Genomic DNA, 22986 nt, shown 5'->3' on the forward strand with positions numbered 1-22986 from the left:
ATTTATAGTTACCATCAAACCCATATCTGTGTAGCTATAGTCTATAAGCATCTAATAAACACTTTGTTCCAATAGTTTCCCACAATTCCATGTGAACGAATTGTAAATTTATGATAGGTAGGTAACCTGTACACAACATAAAAAACCAACCAAGTTTAATATGATGTGTAATGGAGATTAATTATAGGTACTCATATAAAAGTTTAGACATCTTTAATGAACTATATATTTAAATTTATTGTTGACTTTATTAATCCAAGATTGAGTACGATGCTTAAACACTTTGTTTTAGGTTGTAGCACCCTACACACAAAAACAATATGTTCCAAAATGTTATAATTGTTGACATAATTTCCATATATGTTCACATAGGGAAACAAATTGGTTGTGATACATCTCAAGTCATGCTATTTTTATTAAGTGGTGTCCATTATGATATCATTTATGTAACCAAAGTTGTGAAGTATTTGACCATATTTATTTAGCATTTAATTAAATGAGGATTGTTATTACTTTAAAATGTTTCAAAATATATAATGACATGTAAGCACACAACCTAATTGGCTTTATACATATACTATTCATGTAAACTGATTGGGGAACTAATTGCGTTCTACTTTGAATTAACCAACATTATTTGAAAGGAACATGCCTTGAATAAGCATGGTCAAATTCTTAGCAAGTAAAATATTGGAAACTCCAATGATAAACTTGCAACGTGTGTGTGTGGCATGTACAACAACAAATACACACGGAAGTAAGAAGTTTATGTTTATCGCTTAAATGACTTGATAATTATTACTATCAAAATCAAGTTGATATGCATGTCGAATCATTATGCATTTTGATAAGTCTTTTATGAGATGATCGTAGAGCGGCAAGTCTGTAGCGACTCAAATCCAAAGACAAAAAATGCATGAATAGGGAGTTGAGACTTTGTATGCAAAATATAACACATTTAACTTGTGTAACTCCAATACAAAGTAGATTTAGCTTGGAGGTTGTTGATGGAGAGGGTATGAATAGGAAATAATTTCATGTGGTTTTGGAAATAAAGAAAACTTTACAAAGCATGTAGAATTTGTAAGCCCAAAAATGAAAATGCGACTAAATGATTTAAGTCCGACCTGCCGGATTCGAACCAGCGACCTAAGGATAACAGTCAAGCACACTACAGTCCTCCGCTCTACCAACTGAGCTAAGGTCGGGTTGTGATGAGTGTCTCAAACATTGAAATAAAGTTATTTCATAAATGTAAACTAATACCCAATGAACTTGCTATTGCTTAAATGGCTCAATATATACTGAATGATTTATTAATATTGTCACCCTCGTTTTCCATCATTCAAACGTTGCTTGTTCGCTTCATGAATGTAAAGGAGGCTCTGTTGATTCATAAAATAACATTGAACAAAAGAGAATACATGTTTTATCTTATCACCCCTAATGAGGCCAATTCGAACCCCATGAGAAGTTGGCATATGACCTTTTTAAGTTTGGGAAAGTTATCTTTCATGGATCAAATGAGTTTCCTTTTTAGATTCATTAGGGAACATGAAATCATAAAAAGAGATCCATAGATTATAGTGATTGAGCTACCAAAATTTGCTACCTTGATATGGGCTCGGTTTCGACTCAAACGTAACCAAACCATTTAAGCATGGTTTAACGATTTATTGGTTCCAATATAATTAAATTATATGCGTAGGTTCAATTATTATTAAATGGTATGGTTATAAATCTCAAGTTTATCAGTTTGATGGGTTTAAGTGGTTTGGTTTAATGGTTTCTAATCAACTTTTTTTTTTTTTACTTCCTTACTGGTTTTTTATTGATTTAATTAATTGAACTTAAATGATTAATTAATTTAATGTTTATTTATTTATTTAGATTTAAATGGTTAGGTTTAAATTTGTGATTAAATTATTTGGTTTGGTTTCAACATTTTCGTAAACGGTTTGGTTTACCTTTTCCTTAAATTATTTGGTTTAAGTGGCTTGGGAGCTCATAAATGGTTTGTCTTGGTTTTTGTTTTTTATACATAGATGGTCCAATCAGTGCCTATCCATACCAAAGCCGAACCGGGCCCAAAGCTACTTGTAAGCTCAAAAACTACGTCAAAATGTGAGTCAATGTATGTGGAAACCTTTTTCCTGAGCATAGGTAAAGACTATATTGGTATAACAAGGTATTGTGTAAACATAAATTACAAACCACGGTTTCTGGGTGGCATTGTAGAAGATTTAAGAAATTTCTCAACCTTCCACATTCTAGAACATCCCAACCTCTTTCCACTTTAACCTTTGCATGAAGTTACTCTTGTTGAGTTCTAATTCCTCTCACTTGATTCTTGAGTTCTAATTCCCCATCACTTGGTTCTTGAGTTCTAATTATAGGCCATATATCATCAATGCACTCACTGAATTGCAAACAATTATTGTGTGTTCAAGTAAGAAAAATAATCATATGTTCCTAGTGCAAGACACTATTCTATTAAGCAATAAGCAATTTCATAAAACTTTTGATAATTTTCTATGTATAATCGTTCTAATCTCAAATGCATCAATGATACATTTTGGATGTCAATTGTAACAAAGCATCATAAATCAAACTTTTGATCATTTTCTCAATATGACCATTCTAATCCTATAAGTTGTGAATCATTGTTCTATCATTGTAATGACATAAAACACGTGTTATTCCTAGTTCTAGGAAGCCAATGAAATGAGCCAAGCAATCACCCAAATAGTTGCACTATAATGTTTTATTGTGACATGGGACGTATATGATGTATTGAAAGTTAAAACCAAACAAGGTGGTAGTTTACGAGAGAATTAGATCTAGCAAAGAGAATTAAGATACTTTCCTAGCTCAATCTCATGTACATATGGTGCACTTGGGATTTGTAAATGTAGAAATGTTGCAAGAAACAAAAATACATTCCCAATACTAGGTTAAGACAATACATTTGGACATTTTGTTACCTACCCTTCATTTTTCATTGGGGAACAATTTAACCCTATCTTAAGGATTACCTTCCACACGTAAATATAAGCCGCATGCCACAAATAAATGACAACATTAATTAATGTAAAGGACCAGTCTTACGAAAATTTAACCTTGACATATAAAAATGAATCCATTTGGCTCGATATATTTTTATCCACCCTCAACATGTTGAGCTATCCATCCAACTCACACTATTTGTATTGGTACATAGTTTGAATAAATAACATTGCTCAATTAGAATTGATGAAGCCATACCAATCAAGCTTGGATAAGTACTTATTTGGCTCGTGCTTTTCATCTCGATACTAGGCTTGTAGGAACCAATCATACTTAGTTTTTTTTTTCCAAAACAATTATTCTTCATTAGTAGAACTACATACATGACGAAATCATTAAGTTGAAAACATTACAATGGCTCTAGCCATGGTGACCTACAACAAATCACAAAGAAGCTGAGTTAAAGACTAAAAAGAATGACATTGGTCATCCTATATGTAATGAATGTCTAGCAAAACCCCTTTTGAGGATGATTCATCCTAACATTCTTCCATTGAACAACCAACACCTACCAATGCCTTTGAATTAGCTGAAAATTCTCTCCATTGTAGGCTAAAACTATTTTCAGCCACAACATTAGGCTCAAATTGAGTCAGTGAATGAAACACATTGATTTGTCACCTACAACATGCTTGGCAAATTTTTGTACTTCAACACCGGCTTTAGCTGCTGCATTTGTAGACACCAAACATTCCATGATGCCCATGCCGCTTTGAGTTAGTGAATGAAACACATTGCTTTATCACCAATCAAACTTAGTCAAGTAGTAGATCAAACCATAAGTTTGATGAATCCAAACAACAAAGTTTTTCATTCGATCGTTTATCAACCCGTCAACCATTTACACGATTGTGATTGCTAGCAGGTGGCACTCGATGGAATCAAACTCAAGAGAACATAGCTCAATGAGGTAAGGTAGACCTAAGAAACTTAACGAGATCACACATGTATGGGCAACTTCAATGAATTGAACAAAACTGAACCATAGAGGAGTTCTAGGTATAGAGTTGGTGGCTAAACCTAGGCCCAATAACAAGATAAGGTAGAATTTGGGCAATGGCATTGACCTAGGCGCAATATAGGTAGGTTAACAAGATAAGCTAGATATGGGCACAATGTTGGTAACTCGGTGAAGTTAAGAGGATATGGGCAATTGACTCTTTTTTTTCTCTAGACATGGGCACAAATATATGTAACTAATTTGGTGAGATTAGGAAGATTCCGGTGACTGAGCTGAACATGGGCAGAATGCTGGTAACTCGGTTGACATGGGCACAATGCTAGTACCTTGGTGAAGTCAAAAGGAGATGGGCAATTGACTTTCTTTATGGACACAAGCACACAATATGTAACGAATTTGGTGATAGGAAGATTCAGGCGATTGAGTTGAACATGGGCAGAGTACGGTCGAGCCAATCAAATATGTGCAATTATGTTGACCGAGGCGCAACAAAGAGAGTTGAACCGAACCCCTCGTTCCCCCTCCCCCCTTATTGGTTCCCGGTTGGTTCAGGCTCGCCCATCTGGGGGAGTTTTTGAGCCTAGTAGGCAACGAGACCGGGCAAAAACACGACGACTTGCACGATAGGTGAGCATAGGTTTGGCCGGACAAAACGCCAATCAACATGGACATGTATGTATGTATGTGATATAATGTATGTATGCATAGTACGTAATAGACTCGAATGCATTGGCAACCATTCTCTTTTATACGAATGCAGACGAATGCATATGTTATCAAAACATTCTTATGTTGTTTTTTAAAACACTTTTCACCTTAACTTTCTCATCTTAAAAAAAACATTTTACCTTACCTTATAATAAATAATGAATACAAAAGGAAAAGTATGGCATTTACCATACGGTGAGGGTGTTTACCATACGTGAATGTTTGAAGCATTCTCGAATTCGAATGAACGAATGGTTCATACTATGTATGTAAGAGAGAGAGAGGCCTTTCCTTCCCCTTCCCCTGCGTCTTTTTCTCCCTTCATGTGACAACTGCAGGAGGAAGGGCGTTTGCCGTTGTTCTCTCTCTGTCCCTGTCTCTCTGTTTCTCTGTCTCTGTCTCTCTCTGTCTATTGTTAATTTTCTCTCTACTTCCCATCCTGCACAAAACCCCTTTCCCTCACCCCTGGTCTGGGTTTTTAGACAGATTTTAGGGTTTTTTGCTCTTCTTAACCAACAGAGAACTTAGGGTTTCTTCTTCTTCTTCCTCTTCTTTCAGATTTGGGTTTTTTGCTCTTAACCACCAGTGATCTCTGCTCTCTCTAGATCATCCTCGCCATCTCCACCACCGCCACCACCAGAGAGCTCTTTCTTCTTACTCTAAAAGATTCTCCTCGTACCGATAAGATCCACTTGCCTTCTCATTTCACAGCTAAGAAGACTTCTTATTTAGGGGTTTAGGCTCAACCTGCAGCAGCTTAGCATATTTCTTTTTTGGTCTCTCAGCTTCTGGTTATATGCAGAGAGAAGGTGAAAATAAACGGGTTTTGGTCGAGCCTTAGAGAACATAGTCTTTTTCGCAGCTCTGGTTATCACACAGGAAGGGTAAATTAGGGCATTGGGCTCCAACAAGCTTATCTTGAGTCAGAAATTGTGGTCTGAGATAAGTTCGTATTAGGGGTTTAGTTCAGTCTGAAAAGCTTCTGTCAGACTACGGAGAATTTAGGGTTTTGGTTGATCTAAAAAGGTTCTCTCTCTCTCTCTCTCTCTCTGCCAGGTTCTGCTTACACAGAGAGAGGGGAACTTAAGGTATTGGTTCCGTCTATGAATGTTTAGTTTTGTCAGATTCTGAGGGCAATTTAGAGTCCTGTAGAAGAGAGCATCTGATTTACAGATTTGCAGCTATGTATAACAGCTTATGTCCAAGGGCAGGATTAGTATTTTGTAATAGATTCTACCAGGGAATATTAGGGGTTTAATTCGTGTCTGTTAAACTAAAAATCTCTGTTTTTCTCAAAAAAACGTTTGAGAGGGGGGTGGGGGAATTAGGATTTCTGTGTGTGTGTGGAAGGAATAATGCACGAGGAAAGGATAAAGGGACCATGGTCTCCTGAAGAGGACGTGATTCTTAGCGAATTGGTGGATAAGTTTGGGGCCAGGAATTGGAGCCTTATCGCCCGAGGCATCCCTGGGCGTTCGGGTAAATCTTGCCGCCTCCGATGGTGTAACCAGCTCAATCCTGGCGTCAATCGGAAGCCTTTTACAGGTAACTTTTTCTTGTTGGTTTGGGAGAAACAGAGCAAATCCAATGACATTTGAGGAAATAAAGTAAAGCTCAAGGTATTTTAGTATTTTCCCCATTTTTTTTCAGAAAATCTCAAATACCTTATTTCTCTTTATTTCTCCCAATGTCCTTAGTAAAATCCCCCAAGAAAAGAAAATAGGATAAATTGACATAGCACATGATCGAGAAGGGGATTGACCAATGTGCATCTGGTGAAATAATGAACAACTTTGGGGTTTTCAGAGTTTTTCCCTTATTTGAAGAATTCTACCAAATGAATTCAGTTGTGCATGCCCGTGGCATTTCGTTTGTTTTTCAATCATTGCTGCTATTTTGATGCTTGCTCAACCAATCATTCATTTTGGTAGTAGTTTGGGAAAATTGTTTTCGAATTATCCTTGTTATTTGCTTTTGATTGGCATTTGTCCCTGCTATTTTGATGCGTGCTCAACTAATCATTCATTTTGATAGTAGTTTGGGAAAATTGTTTTCGATTTGTCCCTGTTATTTGCTTTGATTGGCATTTGTCATGTTAAACCAATGCTAAACATTATATATTGGTAGTAATAAATTTTCAGTGCTCAGGATTAGTAATCAGGCAACATTCCTTTTCATGAATGAAATAATTGGAAATCATGTGAAAATTATAAATGTATGCCTGATTGTCCTTACTTAAACTTGGTGCTCGATCATTTCATCTCAATGATATAACTTATAATGTTCAGCTCCACAAGTCAGAGAAGAGAGTTTTCTTTCATCCATGGAATATAGGAAATTTATGAGTGAATATCACTGATTTATAAAGGTGTGCCTGTGTTCTTGGGTTTTGTTTGTCGTTAAAGACGAAATTAAGAGAAAATACCACAATTTTATGAATTTATGCCACTGTTGTTGAAATTTCACTCGCCTGTTTTTGAAATTTCACACCAATTTCCATAACTCAAAATTTATGCCTGCTTTCATGGTTTGTTTTTGTTTGGCCATTTTAAAACTCTATGATCAAGAATTCGTTTTGATAGTAGCAACTTGCAGTATTTTTCCTTTACTTATTGGCTGCGTTTGCTTTTTGAGCATGAAATCCACAAATCTGTAAGTGTATTCTGTTCCTGCTCTTTTCATTGGCATCTTTTTTCACTTGATGCTGGCATTTCTTTCAACAGTAACAATTTCAGCAATGTTTGGGACAGTTTCCTCTACTAATTAGCTGGTAGTCAACTTGGTCTAAGAAATAATAGGAAACTTTGAGACGATACTGCAAAGTTTTATTTTTTTTATGTGGGTTTGGAGGTTTTAGTTGACGACAGACTTTCATTTTGTAAAATGTATAATGGTAGTCCCAGATGAATAATCAGATTTTTCGGAAGCCTCACCTGGTTTTCTGATTGACCTTTTTTTCACTCGATGCTTAATAAGTTCCTTTGATATTAACAATTTTGGCAATGTTTGGGACAGTTTCTTTTACTAATTATCTGGTAGTCAACGTAGTCCCTGAAATAATAGGGAACCAGGAGACAGTACCACGAAGTTTTATTTTTTTTATGTGGGTTGGATGTTACATTTTTCATTTGGTAAAATGTATAATAATATTTAGCGTTGTACTTTTCATTTGGTAAAATGGATAATGATAGTCCCAGATGAATAATTATATTTTTTTCGTAAGCCTCAAACATGCTTTGGTGAGTCACTCTAATGGGCATTATGAATCATGGTAAGAATCATACAGTCATAAGTTAGTAGAATGTGGAAAACTATTTCTTTCAATATGATCCTTGCAACAATCCTCATTTGAAGAGTTTGAAATGTTGGATCATACTCCATCGAACTTGTGTTCTCCTATCCATATCAACCAACCACTTCATGATTGTTAGTGTTGTTGTATTATACCATTCATCTGAAAATGTTTTATGGACATATATGACTGTAAAAATTGCTTGTGATCATTATAAAGAATTATTTGAGTTGCTTCATTTGTAAATCTGAAGCTTCATGATTGTTAGTGTTGTTGTATTATAGCATCCACCTGAAAATGTTTTATGGACATATATGACTGTAAAAATTGCTTGTGATCATTATAAAGAATTATTTGAGTTGCTTCATTTGTAAATCTGAAGGATGATTAAGGAAAAAATGTGCTTCACAGATTTACTCAACCTGGTTTTTACTTGTTTCATTTGGAATCCTTTGTCTGATAATAATATGTTTGAGAATTGTTAACAAGCTTCTGACAAAGTGCTAATGTCTTAATTCCTCTGTGTACAGAGGAAGAGGATCGCAAAATAGTTGAAGCTCGTGCAATACATGGAAACAAATGGGCGTCTATTGCTAGGATGCTACCTGGGCGGACGGACAATGCGATAAAAAACCACTGGAATTCAACTCTTCGACGGAAATACCTCGGTGATGATAAAATGCTCAAGGATTTCTCTTCTGATGGTTCAGATAGGCTTCAAGAAGATGCTAGTGATACAGACAGAAGCCGCCTTATGATTGATGAAATGGGATATGAAGGAGGAACTCTTAATCTTGTGAAGATCGAAGAGGGCTCTCATTCATTGGAAACAAAGGATACAACCCAATGTGAGCTGGAGTCGGCAGAGAAAAGAAGATTATTGTGGGTCGATGGACAAACACAGGTTGAGGAGATAGGCAAAGAACTTTCCATTCTTAAGCCAATCCCTCGACCCAGTGCCTTTACATCTTACAATGCTACCACTTCCAATAAGGTGAAGTTGAGCAATGCAACACCTTTGCATATGTATCATCGAATTACTGATCAAAACAATACAGAGACACAACATGGACTCAAAGGTGAAACAAAGAATTGTGGGGCATCCTTCAGCCCTTTGTTATCAGCTAATACTCACAGTGATCACACTAACTTTGAAGCAGATTGGACTTATCTATCGTCACTTGGTGGCCCGAAAGCCACAGAGTCGTGTATTTCTCGGAATGTTCCTGTCAAATGTGGGCTTGGATGTTTGTGTGTGAATAAATCCAGAGAAGATTGTCTCTCTCCCAAGACACCTTTCATGGGGCCCGAGTATATGGAATATACTGAAGAATCTATTGGTGATCCAAGCTCCTTATCACGTGTAAATCCTTGTGATCCACAAGGGATTCCTAAAGAACGATCGACCTTTCCATCAGGAGCATGTGGAGAAGGCTCCTCTGCTCCAGCTATACATAATGTAATCTCACAAATGGTGTTGCCACTTCTACATGCTCAAGCCAAAAAACATTTTGGAGATTCATGGGATAATCACAAGGATGGGATAGAGAAAAATAATGAGCTAGTGAGCACGATGCGAGAAATCATTGTGAGAGAGATCTCACGCCGTAGCATGATTGCATTAGAGCCGTGCCAAACAGAGAGAGCTTATGAGCCTGGATCCCCCTACATAGGTTAATGGAAAGCATTTGGATCTTTAGGATATGAGTTTTCTTTTGTTTGTTTACTGATTGTTTCTTCTCTTTCCATCCATATATGATTCTATTCTATTCTATAAAAATAATGTATTTTTTGCATACTAATACAATGGCTGCGCAAAGGAGCATCGCTCTATGTGTTTTAAAGCATGTTGAGAAGCATATATGATATTTTTCTTGGGATATTAAAGGATGATTTTTGCTAATTTGTAAAGTCCAAATGCCACAATTTTAACTGAGTTTTAGTGGATAATATTTCATAGAGCTGATTAAGAAGATATTGTACAGTAGTATGAACTTTAATTGGGAATTCAAGGGAATCTAATTTGTCTATGTTTTTTGAATGGTGGTAGATGTCTTATGTAAAACTTATGTAGGTCATTAAAAGAGAATCAATCTGTGGCTCGACAACATATGAACATGCACAGCTATGGTTGAGTACATAGCTACTTATCATCACTATAACCGTCATTTTCTTAAAAAAGGTAGCTTATCACTTTGAAGACGAATGCAAACCTTACAACCATCACCTTCATGTTCCTAAAATAACTAATTGATTACTTTAAAGAGGAAAACAAACCTCATACAAGTTAGAGAGATGGCAAATGATTTTGAAGCTTTTATTTGATAATTTCATGATGCCCTTGCACCTACACCTTACACCTTCCTCCTCCCTCCTTGCATTGAATTTCATTTATCAAGTTAACAACATGATTTGGTCAATGTTGTCAATGCTAAAATGATAATTGATGTTGGCAAGAAAGTTTGAGCAAGTGAAATCCAACTATACGTAGTTGCTAGACATTCTTTCGTTACTCAACACTCCATGTCTAAAGCACTTGTGACTTTGCCACAAATGGGTGTCTCCCTTTGAAATAATGACAAGGATGAGCCATTGAGCTCCTCTATATGTCATAAGTATAGAGAGAATATCATCCACATTTGGGGGTCTAGAAGTTTAGGATTTGTTGGGGCATAGAGATTTGGAAATAGGAAACTCTCTACACATTGATGGGCCCTATTTTACATTAGGGATTCAAAAACATTCTTGCCATTTACAACATTCCCTTTGAGATAGTGAGGAATATGAGCTATCAAGTTCCTATTTTACATCAGGGTTCAAAAACTTTCTTGCCATTTACAACATTCCCTTTGAGATAGTGAGGAATATGAGCTATCAAGTTCTTCTATTTGTTTGTCACAAAAACCATAAAAATTTCTATTTGCAAAACAAAAGGCTCCAACCTAGACTTACATCATGTACATTCTCAGAACTTAAAGAGTGTAGTGTTATGGGGCCATGACCATCATCTATAGAAAGAAAGAAAGAAATATTAAAGTCTTCTAAGACCAAAATTGGCCCATGAGACAATTGTTTTACAACAAAAAAGGGGTGTTTACCTGATCATCGAAAAATAAAAATAAAATAAAATGGGACTTAAGCTAAAAGAGTTCTAGTATTGTACAAATCATGTTATGGTGTAACATATTCAAATGGCTTTGTACTAGGCCTGGTTTCATTTCTATCCAAGTCTCTTGAAAAGAAACGGGAGGTCAAAGGGTTTCGATGTGGGTGTGGCACGTGGTACCCCCAACCATAGCTTCTAGGTGGTGTAACTCACATTCCCTTATCTTCTAAATTGCTTCTACACCATGCTGAGTTGCTTTGAAGCTTGACATCTGAGGGCGTTTGATTGTTCTTTGGTTTTTTGCTTCAGTAAGGGAGAGGCCGAGTGGTGCAACTATGTCCACATTCATCGTCTCCCCCTGTCCTTGAAAAATTTCATTGGTTACATGTTGGTGAGTATTATAAAGGTTATTGTTAACATTTTGTAGCTTATTCTCTTGATGTTATTTTAGCTCTAAGATATATCTACCTAATTTCTTTGTATCTGGAGTACCTAATAGTTTAGAGGGGATGGAAGAGAGGCCGAGTATGTCTTGGTATTTTGCCTTTATCTCGGTGTAAGTTGGACATTAGCATATAAAGTGATACCGATCCTCTATCTCCATGTGACATAATCTACATATCCTTTCCTCTCTAGGAACTCCATTAGTACGCCCATTCTCAATCTCAAGTTGGTGAGATGATATTCTAAGTTGTCCAATGGCAACCCTTAATGCATTTGGTAAGAAAGCATCTAGATATTTTGGTCGTGTAATAAAACCTAACTTAGAGAAGTGCATGAAGTGTCCCTTATAGTACACCATTTTAGAAGGGAGTGGCCCTAGTGGGTTGATCCATTTATATTGAGTGTAAATTTGCCATATTTCTCGGCGTATTACTTTATTACAGTCCTCATGAGAGATTAAAGTGTTATCAATCTCGTGGTTGTACCTAAGGGGAGGTAGGTTACTAATGTCTAGGCCATTTGCAAGAAGCCAACTCACCACAATGCTATACCAAGAGCTAGTATCTCCGGACTCATATAGTGATTGAAATGCCTCAAAAGCTTGACGAGATATTCTACCTTGTGGTTGGCTATGTATCCTATGAATAAAAACTATAAGTTGGAAAAGTGTGTCTACTAACATCAGGGGCAAACTGAACTTTGCTCTAATAATGTCATGTGGTACTGTCGATTTGCTTTGGAGTTTGACGTGATAACATCGTCACTCAATGGTCTCTCTAATTGGCGTCCACATGAAAGATGGTAACCCTGGAGCCCAAACGACTGATGATGCATGCATACATGAGGGAAGGGGTGACTAATGAGTCGAACGATATAATCAAGTTCTTTACCCTCATCCAAGAGTGGTGAGCTTATATACCTAGGGAGTTATCATCGGTGCTTATATACCTAGCAAGCAAGCAAGAAGGGGGATTCCACCTGCTTTAACTATTTATGTCATGGACGTGGGAGCATTTATTAATCCAGGTGGCAAGAGTCGGGAACTTTTTACTTGGGGCTCACTGGTGGGTGGGTGGGCCCATATCCTAGGGAACCCGTTTTACGTGGGTGGTTCACAATGGATTAGAGTCTACTTATTGGGATTGAGAGTGAATCAATATATATATATATATATATATAATATAGACCATAGTCAATCCAATCCAACTTTGAGATGATTTACCATACACGTTTGCTTGAATCATTCTCGAATGCGAATGCACGTATGATATACGTATGGTTCATTCTAATGCTTGTAAGTTGTGTAACTTGTAAGTGATGAGCTTTTGAGTCACTCATTTCTCTACCATGAAGAAAAAAAAAAAGGAATAAATGAATAAATAAATAAATAAATAAATAAAAATAAAAATATTTTCCAGAGGAGGAGATCAGTTGTGGCTATGGCGAGCTGCAGACCTCTCTCCCCTGCTCCTCCTCCTTCCTCTTCTTCAAGCTTCAGCAGGATATCCCAGAAACCTCTGTTCCCATCGCCCAATACTCCTCTCTCTCCATGGAAATCCACCTCCAAGATGATCCCCTTCCCACCCCTCCGACTCTGCAAACACCGACCTTCCATCTCCATTAAAGCTCAGCAAGAGCTTACTGAAAGCAAAGGACTAAGCTACGAAGATGGAGGACGATGGCTTAACTGTACTACTCGCCATATCCGAATCTACGCAGGATACATCGATCCTGTAACCCTGAAAATGGATCAGACTCAGTTAGATAAGCTCAGTCTTATTCTTGACCCTGATGATGAGTTCATATGGCCCGGTGAAACCCCTGATAAGGTCTTTGAGAAGTTCACAGAGCTTGTGAATAACTACGCTGTAAGTGTTCGTTTCTCTTTGTCTACCTCTCTTTCTTTACATGCTAAGACCCTAATTGTGATGCTTTATAATATTGAAAAGAGTATGTGGAAATGCATTAGATCGCAAGGAATTTATCTGGTTTTGATTCTCACATCTTTCTCGCATATTGAAAACCCTAATTGTGGTGCGTTTGAATGTTAATGGTTATATGGGAAAAGTACTTGATATTGGTTGAGTGTATAGGTAAACACTAACCTCACCGTCTTTCTCACATATTGAAAACAATCATTGTGGTGCTTTGAATGTTTATGAATATGTGAAAAAAATACTAGATTGGAAGCGTGTATCTGGAACCTCTAACCGATCATCTTTCTGATGTACATAATGCCTAATTGAGGTACTTTTTAATGTTAAAGAGTATGTGAAGTAGCATTAGTATTGCAAGGAGTGTATGTGCAAGGAGATTTTGCATAGACTCTAATGTGCTCAGTAAGATATTTTGAGGCATGCAGGACATGATGATTTCTGGTACCATATATACTGAATTTAGTTTATGGAAGGTGGTAATCTGAATTGGATTAAATCTATGGAATCTAATGAGAGAAATGTGTGTTTTTCCACACCATCTTAGAATCTCCTGTTTTATTGCAAATTGTAAACCAATAAGTACGGTTTGGATGATGGTTTTTCCTTTTTTGTTTCGTGCAGGGTGCACCATTGACAGAATACACTCTTCGTCTGATAGGATCTGAGTTAGAGCATTTCATCCGGAAGATGCTATTTGCCAATGAGATTAAGTACAATCTTGAATGTCGAGTCCTAAACTTTAGCATGGGAAAACCTCGATTAGCTATTGAGGATGACAATGAAGAGGAAAGCTGAAAAAGGCTTAAAAATTTGTAATTAATCTAAAAATCTGTAATCTATGGATTCATTTTAGCTGACATGGTTGCCATCATCAATCACATAAAGGAATCCCTCGCTAATTGCACCATTTCTTGTTATAACCTATCCACAAATTCATGACAACCTTGAATGTGGCATCTTAAACTGTAGCATGGGAAAGCCTTGATTAACCACTGAGGATGATGATGAAGAGGAGAGCTCAAAAGGGCTAAATAAGTTGTAATTAATTATTTGTGATTGGAGTCATTTTACCTGATATGGTTGCCATCATAACTTGTGATTGGAGTCATTTTTCCTTGCTAGCGTCATTGGTGCTTGTTATTAGCTACATGCAAAATTCTTTAGTCGTAAAATAAGGTGTACAATCTTACTGGGCACGTGACTGTTTAGTTTTCCTTCTGTTAATAAGAATTGATGCACAAGCATTTTCAAAATATAATAATAATGTCATGAATATGTATATGGTCATAAACAGAAATGCATAAAATAAATGTACGAGTATTTAGATGAATCATTCACACCAAATTTTCTTCACAATTTTAAGTTGGTAACAGAGATTTTTCCAGATCATGCATTCAGAAAGCTGACTCAATATTATATTCCTGTTTCAAGCATGGTTGTATGATGTATCATATAGAAGTACATAAGGACTGGTTTAATGAACAAATTAATTATCATCAGAAGAGTGGATATATGTTGAAAGTTCACAAAGGTAAACAATAGAAATGGCTTATGAGGCTTAATGGATACAACCACTAAGCTGATGGCGTGAAACCTCTTTTATCAAAACTCTTTAGAACCAAATAACTCATCCCCAACTTCATCCTTTTAACTCCCATTCTGCCCAGCTACCACTTGCTGTAGTGTTCCTATGAGAAGACTTAAAAAAGGACTTATTAAAGAATATCTTGTGACAATTCCTTCAAAAAACTCTTTTATTGTTCAGATTATCCCAATCAGCCCAGTTATCCATCCCACCAGTTGCAGTGCTTGTATGGGAAACTGTAACAGTCTCTCCACCTGTACCAGGTTTACTAACATGAAGTTCATCCCAATCATCCCACTTATTATGCATGCTTTGGGAAGACTCATTGACATAGGCTTCCTTCTTATTTGATTTGTTGGCATGACACTGATCCCAAGAATCCCAATGAATGCTGCCAGTGTATTTATTATTCTGACCCCAAATTTCGTTGTCTACTTCATAGCCACCTCTACCCATTTCATTAGATAACAGCCCATCTTCATTTCGTTGATATCCTTTTGATCTCCAGCTCAAACCTCTCTCTTTAGACAGGTCTTCCATCTTCTGGGAGGCCAAAGCCATTACTCCTTTCACAAGCCCCCACGTCTTTTGTCCGATCTCAGAGGTCTTCGTGGTTACAACGGAGACTGTTTCATTCATCTTTTGATCATAGCCTCCTTCTCGATACTGTCAAAGACAAAAAATGGAATGGATTAATAAAATCCTAAGATAAGTTACCTTTACAATATATATTGGTCTCCGTAATTCTACCTTAGTAGTAATATCCCTTGTTCTAGCTTGCACTGCCCCAGCTGCAGTCTGAGCGACAATAGAAAACCGACTGAGCCCCTGCAGGTTAATCAAGTTAATGTTTTTTTTTCTATTCCTGGGATCATTAAGTTGAATACAATTCAAATTGGTCTTGAAAAAAAAATACAAAAGCTGATTTCAATGAATTTATGAGGAGAAATGGCTATTTCAATAGAGATTCCCAAAAACAAACCAAAACCACATTCATACAATCCACACAACTCAGAAATCAAGCCTGACATACATTATGGAAATCAATTAGGACAGAGATAGGAATCTCCCAATACACCTAAACAAATGGTCTGAGCTGAGAAAGCATGGACAAAAGTAACATGATCATACCATTGGAATTGGCTATGCACTTTGAAGCAAATGCTATAACCTTGCAATTGGGGAATAAGGAATTCTAGACATGGTGCAGGGCATAATAGGTCATAATCCCTATTTAGACTGGTTATCCTATGTCTATATGTCCAGACAATAGCTGTGTATAGACCGTGGTCCGAAAAGGGCCTGCATCTAATGAAGATTTTTCGCATTCATAATGTATTTACACTGGTTATCCTAGGTCTAAATCTCCGGACCATAGCTGTCTAGGCTGTGACCGACAAGGGCCTATATCTAATGGACTCTTTTCGTAATGAATCCTGTACACATACACCAATATTACGTTCATAATCTATTTAGACTGGCTATCCTGGGTCTGTAAGTCCAGACCCATAGATATCTAAACTGTCAGTTTGTCACCAAAAAAGGGCCCATCTCTAATGAACTTTTTCATAATTCCATACATGCAATCGCATCACATTCATGATTCCATACATGTAAACTACCATAAAATATTTCAAAACGTCAATTAGTTTCCAAGATAACAACTATTGATTTGCTTTGATGGCAGATTGTATGTTCATTGACATATGAACTCAATGTAGCATGGAACCCTTGTAGGAGTGGTAGTGTCTTCAAGAGAGATTCTTACCCTTGATGTCAGAGAGTACAGAGTGCCAGATGCTAAACAGGAAGAGGCAGTGCAAAAGCCCCACTTACAACAGTTAATCTTAGGTCTATTGGTGAACCATTGCTATACAAACTATGACCAGAAAAACAGTCATCCATGTGGACTGGTCCTTTCTCCAGACTCAATTAATGTATAATTACACACATGCTTTGATATCAAAGGGGACATTTCCTTTCTACAAGAGAAATGAGAGCTCTGGAAGCAAGCCAACCAGAGATGATGCACAGTATGTCACAACTTACATAGTTAAGAAAGCAAATCTTGATCTATCAGATCACATGCAGAATTCATCAGTTCATATATGTACCCAGAATCCATCAATTTTAGTATACTGCTATCCCTTTCATAATCCATCATATTCACATAAACTTTGTCATTGAACCACTTCATATCCACCATCATTTTAATAATCAATCAATTCACATACCTCAGAAACTAAAGAGACAGTATCTCTGATGACATCACCCCTACCATCAATACCACCAGCATTTATATTGAGATGGGGGAGATGGATACTCCCGCCTGATCCAAATCCCACATTCTCAGCTTGCTTTCTTGCAAAGAGATTGCCATTCATCAAAGCCGAACCTTCAATCTCAGACTTACTATGGATCACTTCAGTAGAATGAGATCTATTTGTACCAATTCCGCCATCACCAGTGACAGAATCTGCAGATTGAGTCCTTCTGATTCCATTTCCTCTATGAGAGGAGCCAGAAGATTCCTTCACAACAGGGGGGTCTTTCCACGACTTCCCTTCCGAGAGGGACAAAATCTTCTCCCTATATATGGAGGCAGCATTCGAGTTATATTTAGCAACTATATCTGTTTCTTTAGGGATTCCATATTGGGAGAAAAAGTCGTTAAGAGCACCATTTCCTCCACTGATCTCCATCTTTTTTAACTGAATTTCAGACCAAGAATCCATGGAAACTGACCTTACAAAGCTTATGTGAACACCAAGACCTCTGTGTTTTCCTGAGCATTCTAGACACATAAATATTCCATAGGAGACCGAAGCCCATTGAGGGTTCTTCTGAGAACAATCCACACAGGTCTTGTTTGCTACCAGAGATTGAAGGTTTTTTAGCCTTGTAGTGGGCCCTGATGAGGCCATATTGGAACAGAATTCTTGAAGAGGAGAGAAAGACGGAGACAATACAAAAAGGTTAGCATGTAGACATCTATGGGAGCAAAGCTCAAATCACAGAGCTTCGGTTCAGAAACCCTAGGAGAAGCAGAACAGAGGGAGGTAGGTTTTTCTTCTTTTTTTTGTTCTACTTGGGGTGGGGTCAGCCCAAGAAATTTGAATGTGAAGAACAAAAGGCTAGCTAACGTTAATGTGGGCTGGCTTTTCATAATTTCATTGAAATGCAAAGAGGGAGGGACACAGGTTTGTCCAAAAGTGTCCGATGATAAGTGATGTTCAATCGGTCACAAACTCTGATTCTCGGCCATTACTCTTTCTCTCTCTCTCTCTCTTGGGACCAATGGGTTTTGTCCATGCCATCCATGTTCGATTGAAGCATGTTGAGTTTGGACGAAAGGGGTCTATCATCTATAGATGGTGAATTTGGTTGAAGACCCTCTCTTCAACTTGCGAAGAGACTGCGGTAAATTGATGGTGAGCTTGATTGAAGATAGACCAAACAAGAGGAGTATATTGCTGCCGAGTTTGGCAACATCTATAACGAATCAATATGATTGAGAGGGCTATGTTGATCTCCACAACTACAACTACTCTGCCTAGTGTGGTTGAGGGTTGTTTGTCAATTACATTGGGGTTTCTCGATGGCAACAAAGTTCAAACCCAGATCCTATGTCTAGAATGGTGAAAAGTAACTTTGGGTTTGGGCAAGTAGAGTTCATTAATGGTATGGAAGTTCAACTTGTTGACTCCTTCCAATGACCAAATAATTGGGGGATAGCAATGAGTTAAAATGTATAGTATAGAAATATGTACAAAAGTTTGTTTTGAGAAACATCTCAAGGTGAATGCGTGGAGACGTACCATTGTCTACCCTTTTGTTGGTGAGAGAGGCAAGGGTGAGTGTCAATCACTCCCTAATTATTTATGCATAGATTAAATGCTAAAGCAAGCAAAAAAGACAATAGTTATTACTTAAACCACGAAGAGATTTTACAATGTGACCCATGAAGTTTAGCTTCTAATAGTGCACTTCGTGCAATTACAAGCTATGATGATGTACGCTTACACACTAGGGAAACCTAATGGGGTGAAATGAGGTACTCATAGTTTGTATGCATTATAGGATATGATTGACATTTAAGATGAGAGTGATAGAAATTAGAGGTCATGATTGATGGTCAACATGAGAGGGATTGAAATTTAGGGGTGCAAGACTGATTACTACTCAACATTACCACAATGGAAACCTAGGAATGAGAACTTGCAATTGATGCTCAAGATGGTATACATGTCATGGATATAGCACATGGTTACGATTGACAAAATCCATCTTTTGACAATTTTTTGGGTAATTCATATTCTTCATCGATGTGCAATATGATTGGGGTCAATTTAAAATGCTTATTACTCATGGTTCAATGTTCATCTGTAGAATAAGAATTTAAGATACAATGAAAATCATAGATGCACCATATCATCATGTAAAAGTGTGATCCTGTGACTATGACAAAAATTACAGTAGAAAAGAAAGAGAATTACACCTAGAAATTTCTCATGATGTTTCATATATGATGTCATCTACTCACAAGATGCACTCCACACAGTTCTTTAACTTTGCTTGCTGTCATTTCAACAATACAATGTGACATATCGTATAATAATACCCAAATATCCCTGTACTCCCTCAAAACAATTCTTTAACTTTGCTCGACTTCATTTCAACAATACAATGTGAAATGTCATATAATATTACCCAAATCTCCTTGTACTCCCTCAAAACAAGCCGATAGATTGATTATGAATCCCATGAATAGTATCTTACTTTTATGACTTTGTTAGAATGGCATCAATGTCACACCATATACCAGAGATCACAATCTACTACCAGTGAACTGTATAGCATGCATCCTAATGTGCCAACATCTCTGAGTTACTAGACTCGATATAATAAGCTGATTACATTCAAAACTCATAGGTAAGACACTTTAAGCCACGAACAATATACCATGCATATATTCAGATATGCCATTACCCAATTCATGGATGCGCATCAAACAAATCAGACATCCCCTTAATAATCAATCTTAAAGAGTCTTTAGCTCTGGATTGTTAGGAGAAGTGTTTCGTGTAGCACAACCATGACGTCTAGAGTCAGCCATATGACAAATTCTTTTGACCATTGAATAAATTTGCCTGAAGGACAAAAACAATCCAACTTCAGAGCCCAAAGCCGAAAACATTTCTAATCTTGTGAAATATAAGGTCCTTCCAGCCTCTCTGGGTGTTCTCAACAACAGTAGCATTTCCAAATCTGTCATTAATAAACCATTACACACCATAAGAAGAATTTCCAAATGAACAGTTAAATAATAAGAAGAAGAAATCGTGTATGTACAAATAGGCAGTAGACAAGAATACCTGTCCTCATCAGGAACATCTGTCTGGGTTAACTTAACCACTGTAACTCCAGTCTCTGGCTCTTCAAAAGTAAGGCAGACCTAAAACCCAGAAATCCACATGGTTTATGACAACTTTAGGTGATAATAAATAGATTGGAGTGTCACAAACATACTCAGCCCAGCTGATATCAATAAATCAAAAACTAAAGTTGGATATTCATCACAGTTCTATGAGAGGACGTGAATATTCCATCATGGTTCAGAACAAAGAATAGGTACATCAAATCCTACAGAAAATTATATGTTATTAACTCTCATACGATTTGCAGCTCATCAGAACGAGCACAAGAGAGAAATACAGTTAGCCCAATGCCAAGCTCCCAAGCACTGAAAGCATACTGCATGTGAGGCAAGTCCATGTAAGGACTGTGCACCAAGAACTTATATTAATGTAAATACAGATTAAGGTGCCATTATTTGATGGAATTTGCGTGCAAAAGAGTTAGTGAATGTGGTAGTTTTCACCTAGGCATGAATTTTGATCTTCAGCCTAACTCTATCATGCACGGTCAGCGGACACGTATCAAATACGACATGTATCAAATAAGCATGCAGACAGCATGCTATCCAAGAAAATCAAGTGAGAAATATAAACAGAGACAAAAGTTACCATGGGAAATGGTCATTTCTGCCAAAGTTCAATACTCTTCTGCTAAGTGCTACCTGCCACATCAATACTAGTTCCAAACATACTCAACGATAAGCTCAAAAATCAGCTTAAGAAACCATTGAATAATGAAATGGATAGAGAACCTACCTCATCTCTATCCCTCACCATGACAGAAAAACAAAAAAAGTTACACTTTTCTTGCCAACCAGTGTGATTAAGTGTTCTCAAAATTCCTCAGCTGATTATTTCAAAATTTCAGAAATTGGAGATTCCGGGATTATTGGTTAAACCAAATGTTTCAGAAAGCCAGGTTTCAGGAATTTTTGTGATTTCAATCCTATGGAATAATTATCATCAATATGGTCAGTTTTACACAACTAGATGTTAACAGACGTGATTGGGTGTCATTGCAGTGTGTATTCTTCCCAATGATAAAAGAACCTTAAATGCCATTTGTATATTTAAGAAGCATTGTGGATCATGAACTTGAAATGATATATACCTTATATGGGCCTCAGGTGCACATTAACATCAAAATACAAGCAACACTTGGCAGCAACTGTTATCTATCACTTTTATAAAGTCACCAGATGTTTAATTATGAGAGAAACTCACCGTAGAAAAATGACCATCTGTCCAATTCTGGAAACGCCATTTCTGCATGATGAGTTTGCCCTCTTCCAGCTTCAAATTCGTTCCAGTGACGGCACCATCAAAAATCATGAACTGACCTCCGACTTCTTTACTAATGGCTGCTTTGCTCTGAGTAAATCCTTTCCATCTGTTCTCATCCATGAGAATATCATATATATACTGAGGTGGACAGTTGAATCTCTCAGTCAACGTAATAGTTTTAAACCCTTCCTTATCTTTATTAGCTTTCGGGGCTGGTTTTTTTGAGGATGTTTCTTGTGATGATATCTCTAGACTACTCATATTGATCTTTGTTGATGATTTATCAACCGATTTTAAGACTTTCTTAGCTTCAATCTCTTCTCTAACAGGTCCACCTTGTTGCATTTCGTTCACAAACTCTCTAATTCTTTCCAAAATCATAGATTTCCCTGTAGACAAGAATGCTTCTCGAACCTTCTTTCCAAGAGGATTTTCATCCGCCACTGAAACCCTAATTTCGGGATCTTCATTGGCATTCTCATCAGCGAGATAAGGTATCAACACCTTACCTTTCACTTGTTCCACAGGCTTTCCATCTCCATCTCCATCTCCATCTGTCACCTCTCCTTTCCATGAAAGAGTAATGGAGAGTTCATACCCAGGAATGATCTTACCTTTTCTTATGTTGACATAAGCTTCGCCAGAGACAGTGTCAAGGTCAGTGGTGCAAATGGAGATGGACGACGATGAAGAAGAAGGAGACGGAGAAGCTAGCTTTTCATCTTTTCCTTCTGAAGCTCCAATTGGAACTGTAAGGTTCTGTAAGAGCTCGGCGAGCCGTTTCTTGGCCCACGGAAGGCAATCCTTCTCCGACCAGTGCCAGTTATGGACGTTGGCTCCGTCTGCTCTCTCTTCGACGATCCAGCGCCTGTCTCCTTCGCCGTACTTGGCCATGGGAACTCGCAGAGAAAAGCTGCCAGTATTTAGGGTTTCAGGCGCTCGGCAGAAACCACAGACAGAGAGATTGGGAAGGTCAAGAAGGAGAAATGGAGAAAGGAAGGATTCTAGAAGGTTCGGTGGGTTTCTCTAAATTTCCACGAATACCCCCCCCCCCCCGAGTTTACTAGAATTACAACGAATGCCCCTAGGAGCCTCTAGGGGACCCCTCTTTGTCAATAATATTGTCCAGAACCTTTGACATGTTCGTGCGTCTTGCAAGAGTTGGATGGTCCCACACTTTCGGACA

At 37.4% G+C, this 22986-nt stretch overlaps 4 protein-coding genes and 1 non-coding gene across 5 annotated transcripts; 2 read left to right on the forward strand and 3 right to left on the reverse strand.

The window, feature by feature from the left end:
* Positions 1–1121: 1121 nt before the first annotated feature.
* TRNAY-GUA (transfer RNA tyrosine (anticodon GUA)) lies at positions 1122–1208 on the reverse strand. The gene is given in 2 exon segments: positions 1122–1157; positions 1172–1208. It is a non-coding gene; the product is annotated as a tRNA-Tyr (tRNA).
* A 4769-nt stretch (positions 1209–5977) lies between these two features.
* On the forward strand, positions 5978–9928 carry LOC147851998 (transcription factor MYB1-like). The gene is made up of 2 exons (XM_087334244.1): positions 5978–6280; positions 8558–9928. Exons 1-2 carry the CDS (start codon positions 6091–6093, stop codon positions 9703–9705), a joined length of 1338 nt encoding a protein of 445 aa, XP_087190370.1. The 5' UTR covers positions 5978–6090; the 3' UTR covers positions 9706–9928.
* Positions 9929–12968: 3040 nt separating this feature from the next.
* Positions 12969–14589, forward strand: NDHM (subunit NDH-M of NAD(P)H:plastoquinone dehydrogenase complex). The gene is made up of 2 exons (XM_087334491.1): positions 12969–13445; positions 14136–14589. Exons 1-2 carry the CDS (start codon positions 13017–13019, stop codon positions 14307–14309), a joined length of 603 nt encoding a protein of 200 aa, XP_087190617.1. The 5' UTR covers positions 12969–13016; the 3' UTR covers positions 14310–14589.
* A 395-nt stretch (positions 14590–14984) lies between these two features.
* On the reverse strand, positions 14985–18162 carry LOC147852000 (ADP-ribosylation factor GTPase-activating protein AGD7-like). Its single transcript, XM_087334465.1, has 3 exons — positions 17334–18162; positions 15850–15927; positions 14985–15765 (listed from the first exon to the last, which is right to left on the reverse strand). Exons 1-3 carry the CDS (start codon positions 18021–18023, stop codon positions 15256–15258), a joined length of 1278 nt encoding a protein of 425 aa, XP_087190591.1. The 5' UTR covers positions 18024–18162; the 3' UTR covers positions 14985–15255.
* A 1878-nt stretch (positions 18163–20040) lies between these two features.
* LOC147852001 (uncharacterized) lies at positions 20041–22783 on the reverse strand. The gene is made up of 3 exons (XM_087334267.1): positions 21741–22783; positions 20475–20554; positions 20041–20367 (listed from the first exon to the last, which is right to left on the reverse strand). Exons 1-3 carry the CDS (start codon positions 22692–22694, stop codon positions 20274–20276), a joined length of 1128 nt encoding a protein of 375 aa, XP_087190393.1. The 5' UTR covers positions 22695–22783; the 3' UTR covers positions 20041–20273.
* Between the last annotated feature and the right edge of the window lie 203 nt (positions 22784–22986).

The sequence above is a fragment of the Azolla caroliniana genome, unplaced genomic scaffold (genome assembly GCF_043228905.1).
Source record: "Azolla caroliniana isolate FFs.n. ecotype wild unplaced genomic scaffold, voAzoCaro1.0.p SCAF_18, whole genome shotgun sequence".
NCBI lineage: Eukaryota > Viridiplantae > Streptophyta > Polypodiopsida > Salviniales > Salviniaceae > Azolla > Azolla caroliniana.

Coding starts and splice junctions, on each gene's coding strand:
- LOC147851998 (XM_087334244.1), top strand. CDS start 6,091: ATGCACGAGGAAAGGATAAAGGGACCATGGTCTCCTGAAGAGGACGTG. Junction 6,281..8,557: donor CAATCGGAAGCCTTTTACAG/GTAACTTTTTCT, acceptor CTCTGTGTACAG/AGGAAGAGGATCGCAAAATA.
- NDHM (XM_087334491.1), top strand. CDS start 13,017: ATGGCGAGCTGCAGACCTCTCTCCCCTGCTCCTCCTCCTTCCTCTTCT. Junction 13,446..14,135: donor AGCTTGTGAATAACTACGCT/GTAAGTGTTCGT, acceptor TGTTTCGTGCAG/GGTGCACCATTGACAGAATA.
- LOC147852000 (XM_087334465.1), bottom strand. CDS start 18,023: ATGGCCTCATCAGGGCCCACTACAAGGCTAAAAAACCTTCAATCTCTG. Junction 15,928..17,333: donor CTGTCTCTTTAGTTTCTGAG/GTATGTGAATTG, acceptor ATTAACCTGCAG/GGGCTCAGTCGGTTTTCTAT. Junction 15,766..15,849: donor CAAGGGATATTACTACTAAG/GTAGAATTACGG, acceptor TGTCTTTGACAG/TATCGAGAAGGAGGCTATGA.
- LOC147852001 (XM_087334267.1), bottom strand. CDS start 22,694: ATGGCCAAGTACGGCGAAGGAGACAGGCGCTGGATCGTCGAAGAGAGA. Junction 20,555..21,740: donor CAGATGGTCATTTTTCTACG/GTGAGTTTCTCT, acceptor TCTGGGTTTTAG/GTCTGCCTTACTTTTGAAGA. Junction 20,368..20,474: donor GATGTTCCTGATGAGGACAG/GTATTCTTGTCT, acceptor TATTAATGACAG/ATTTGGAAATGCTACTGTTG.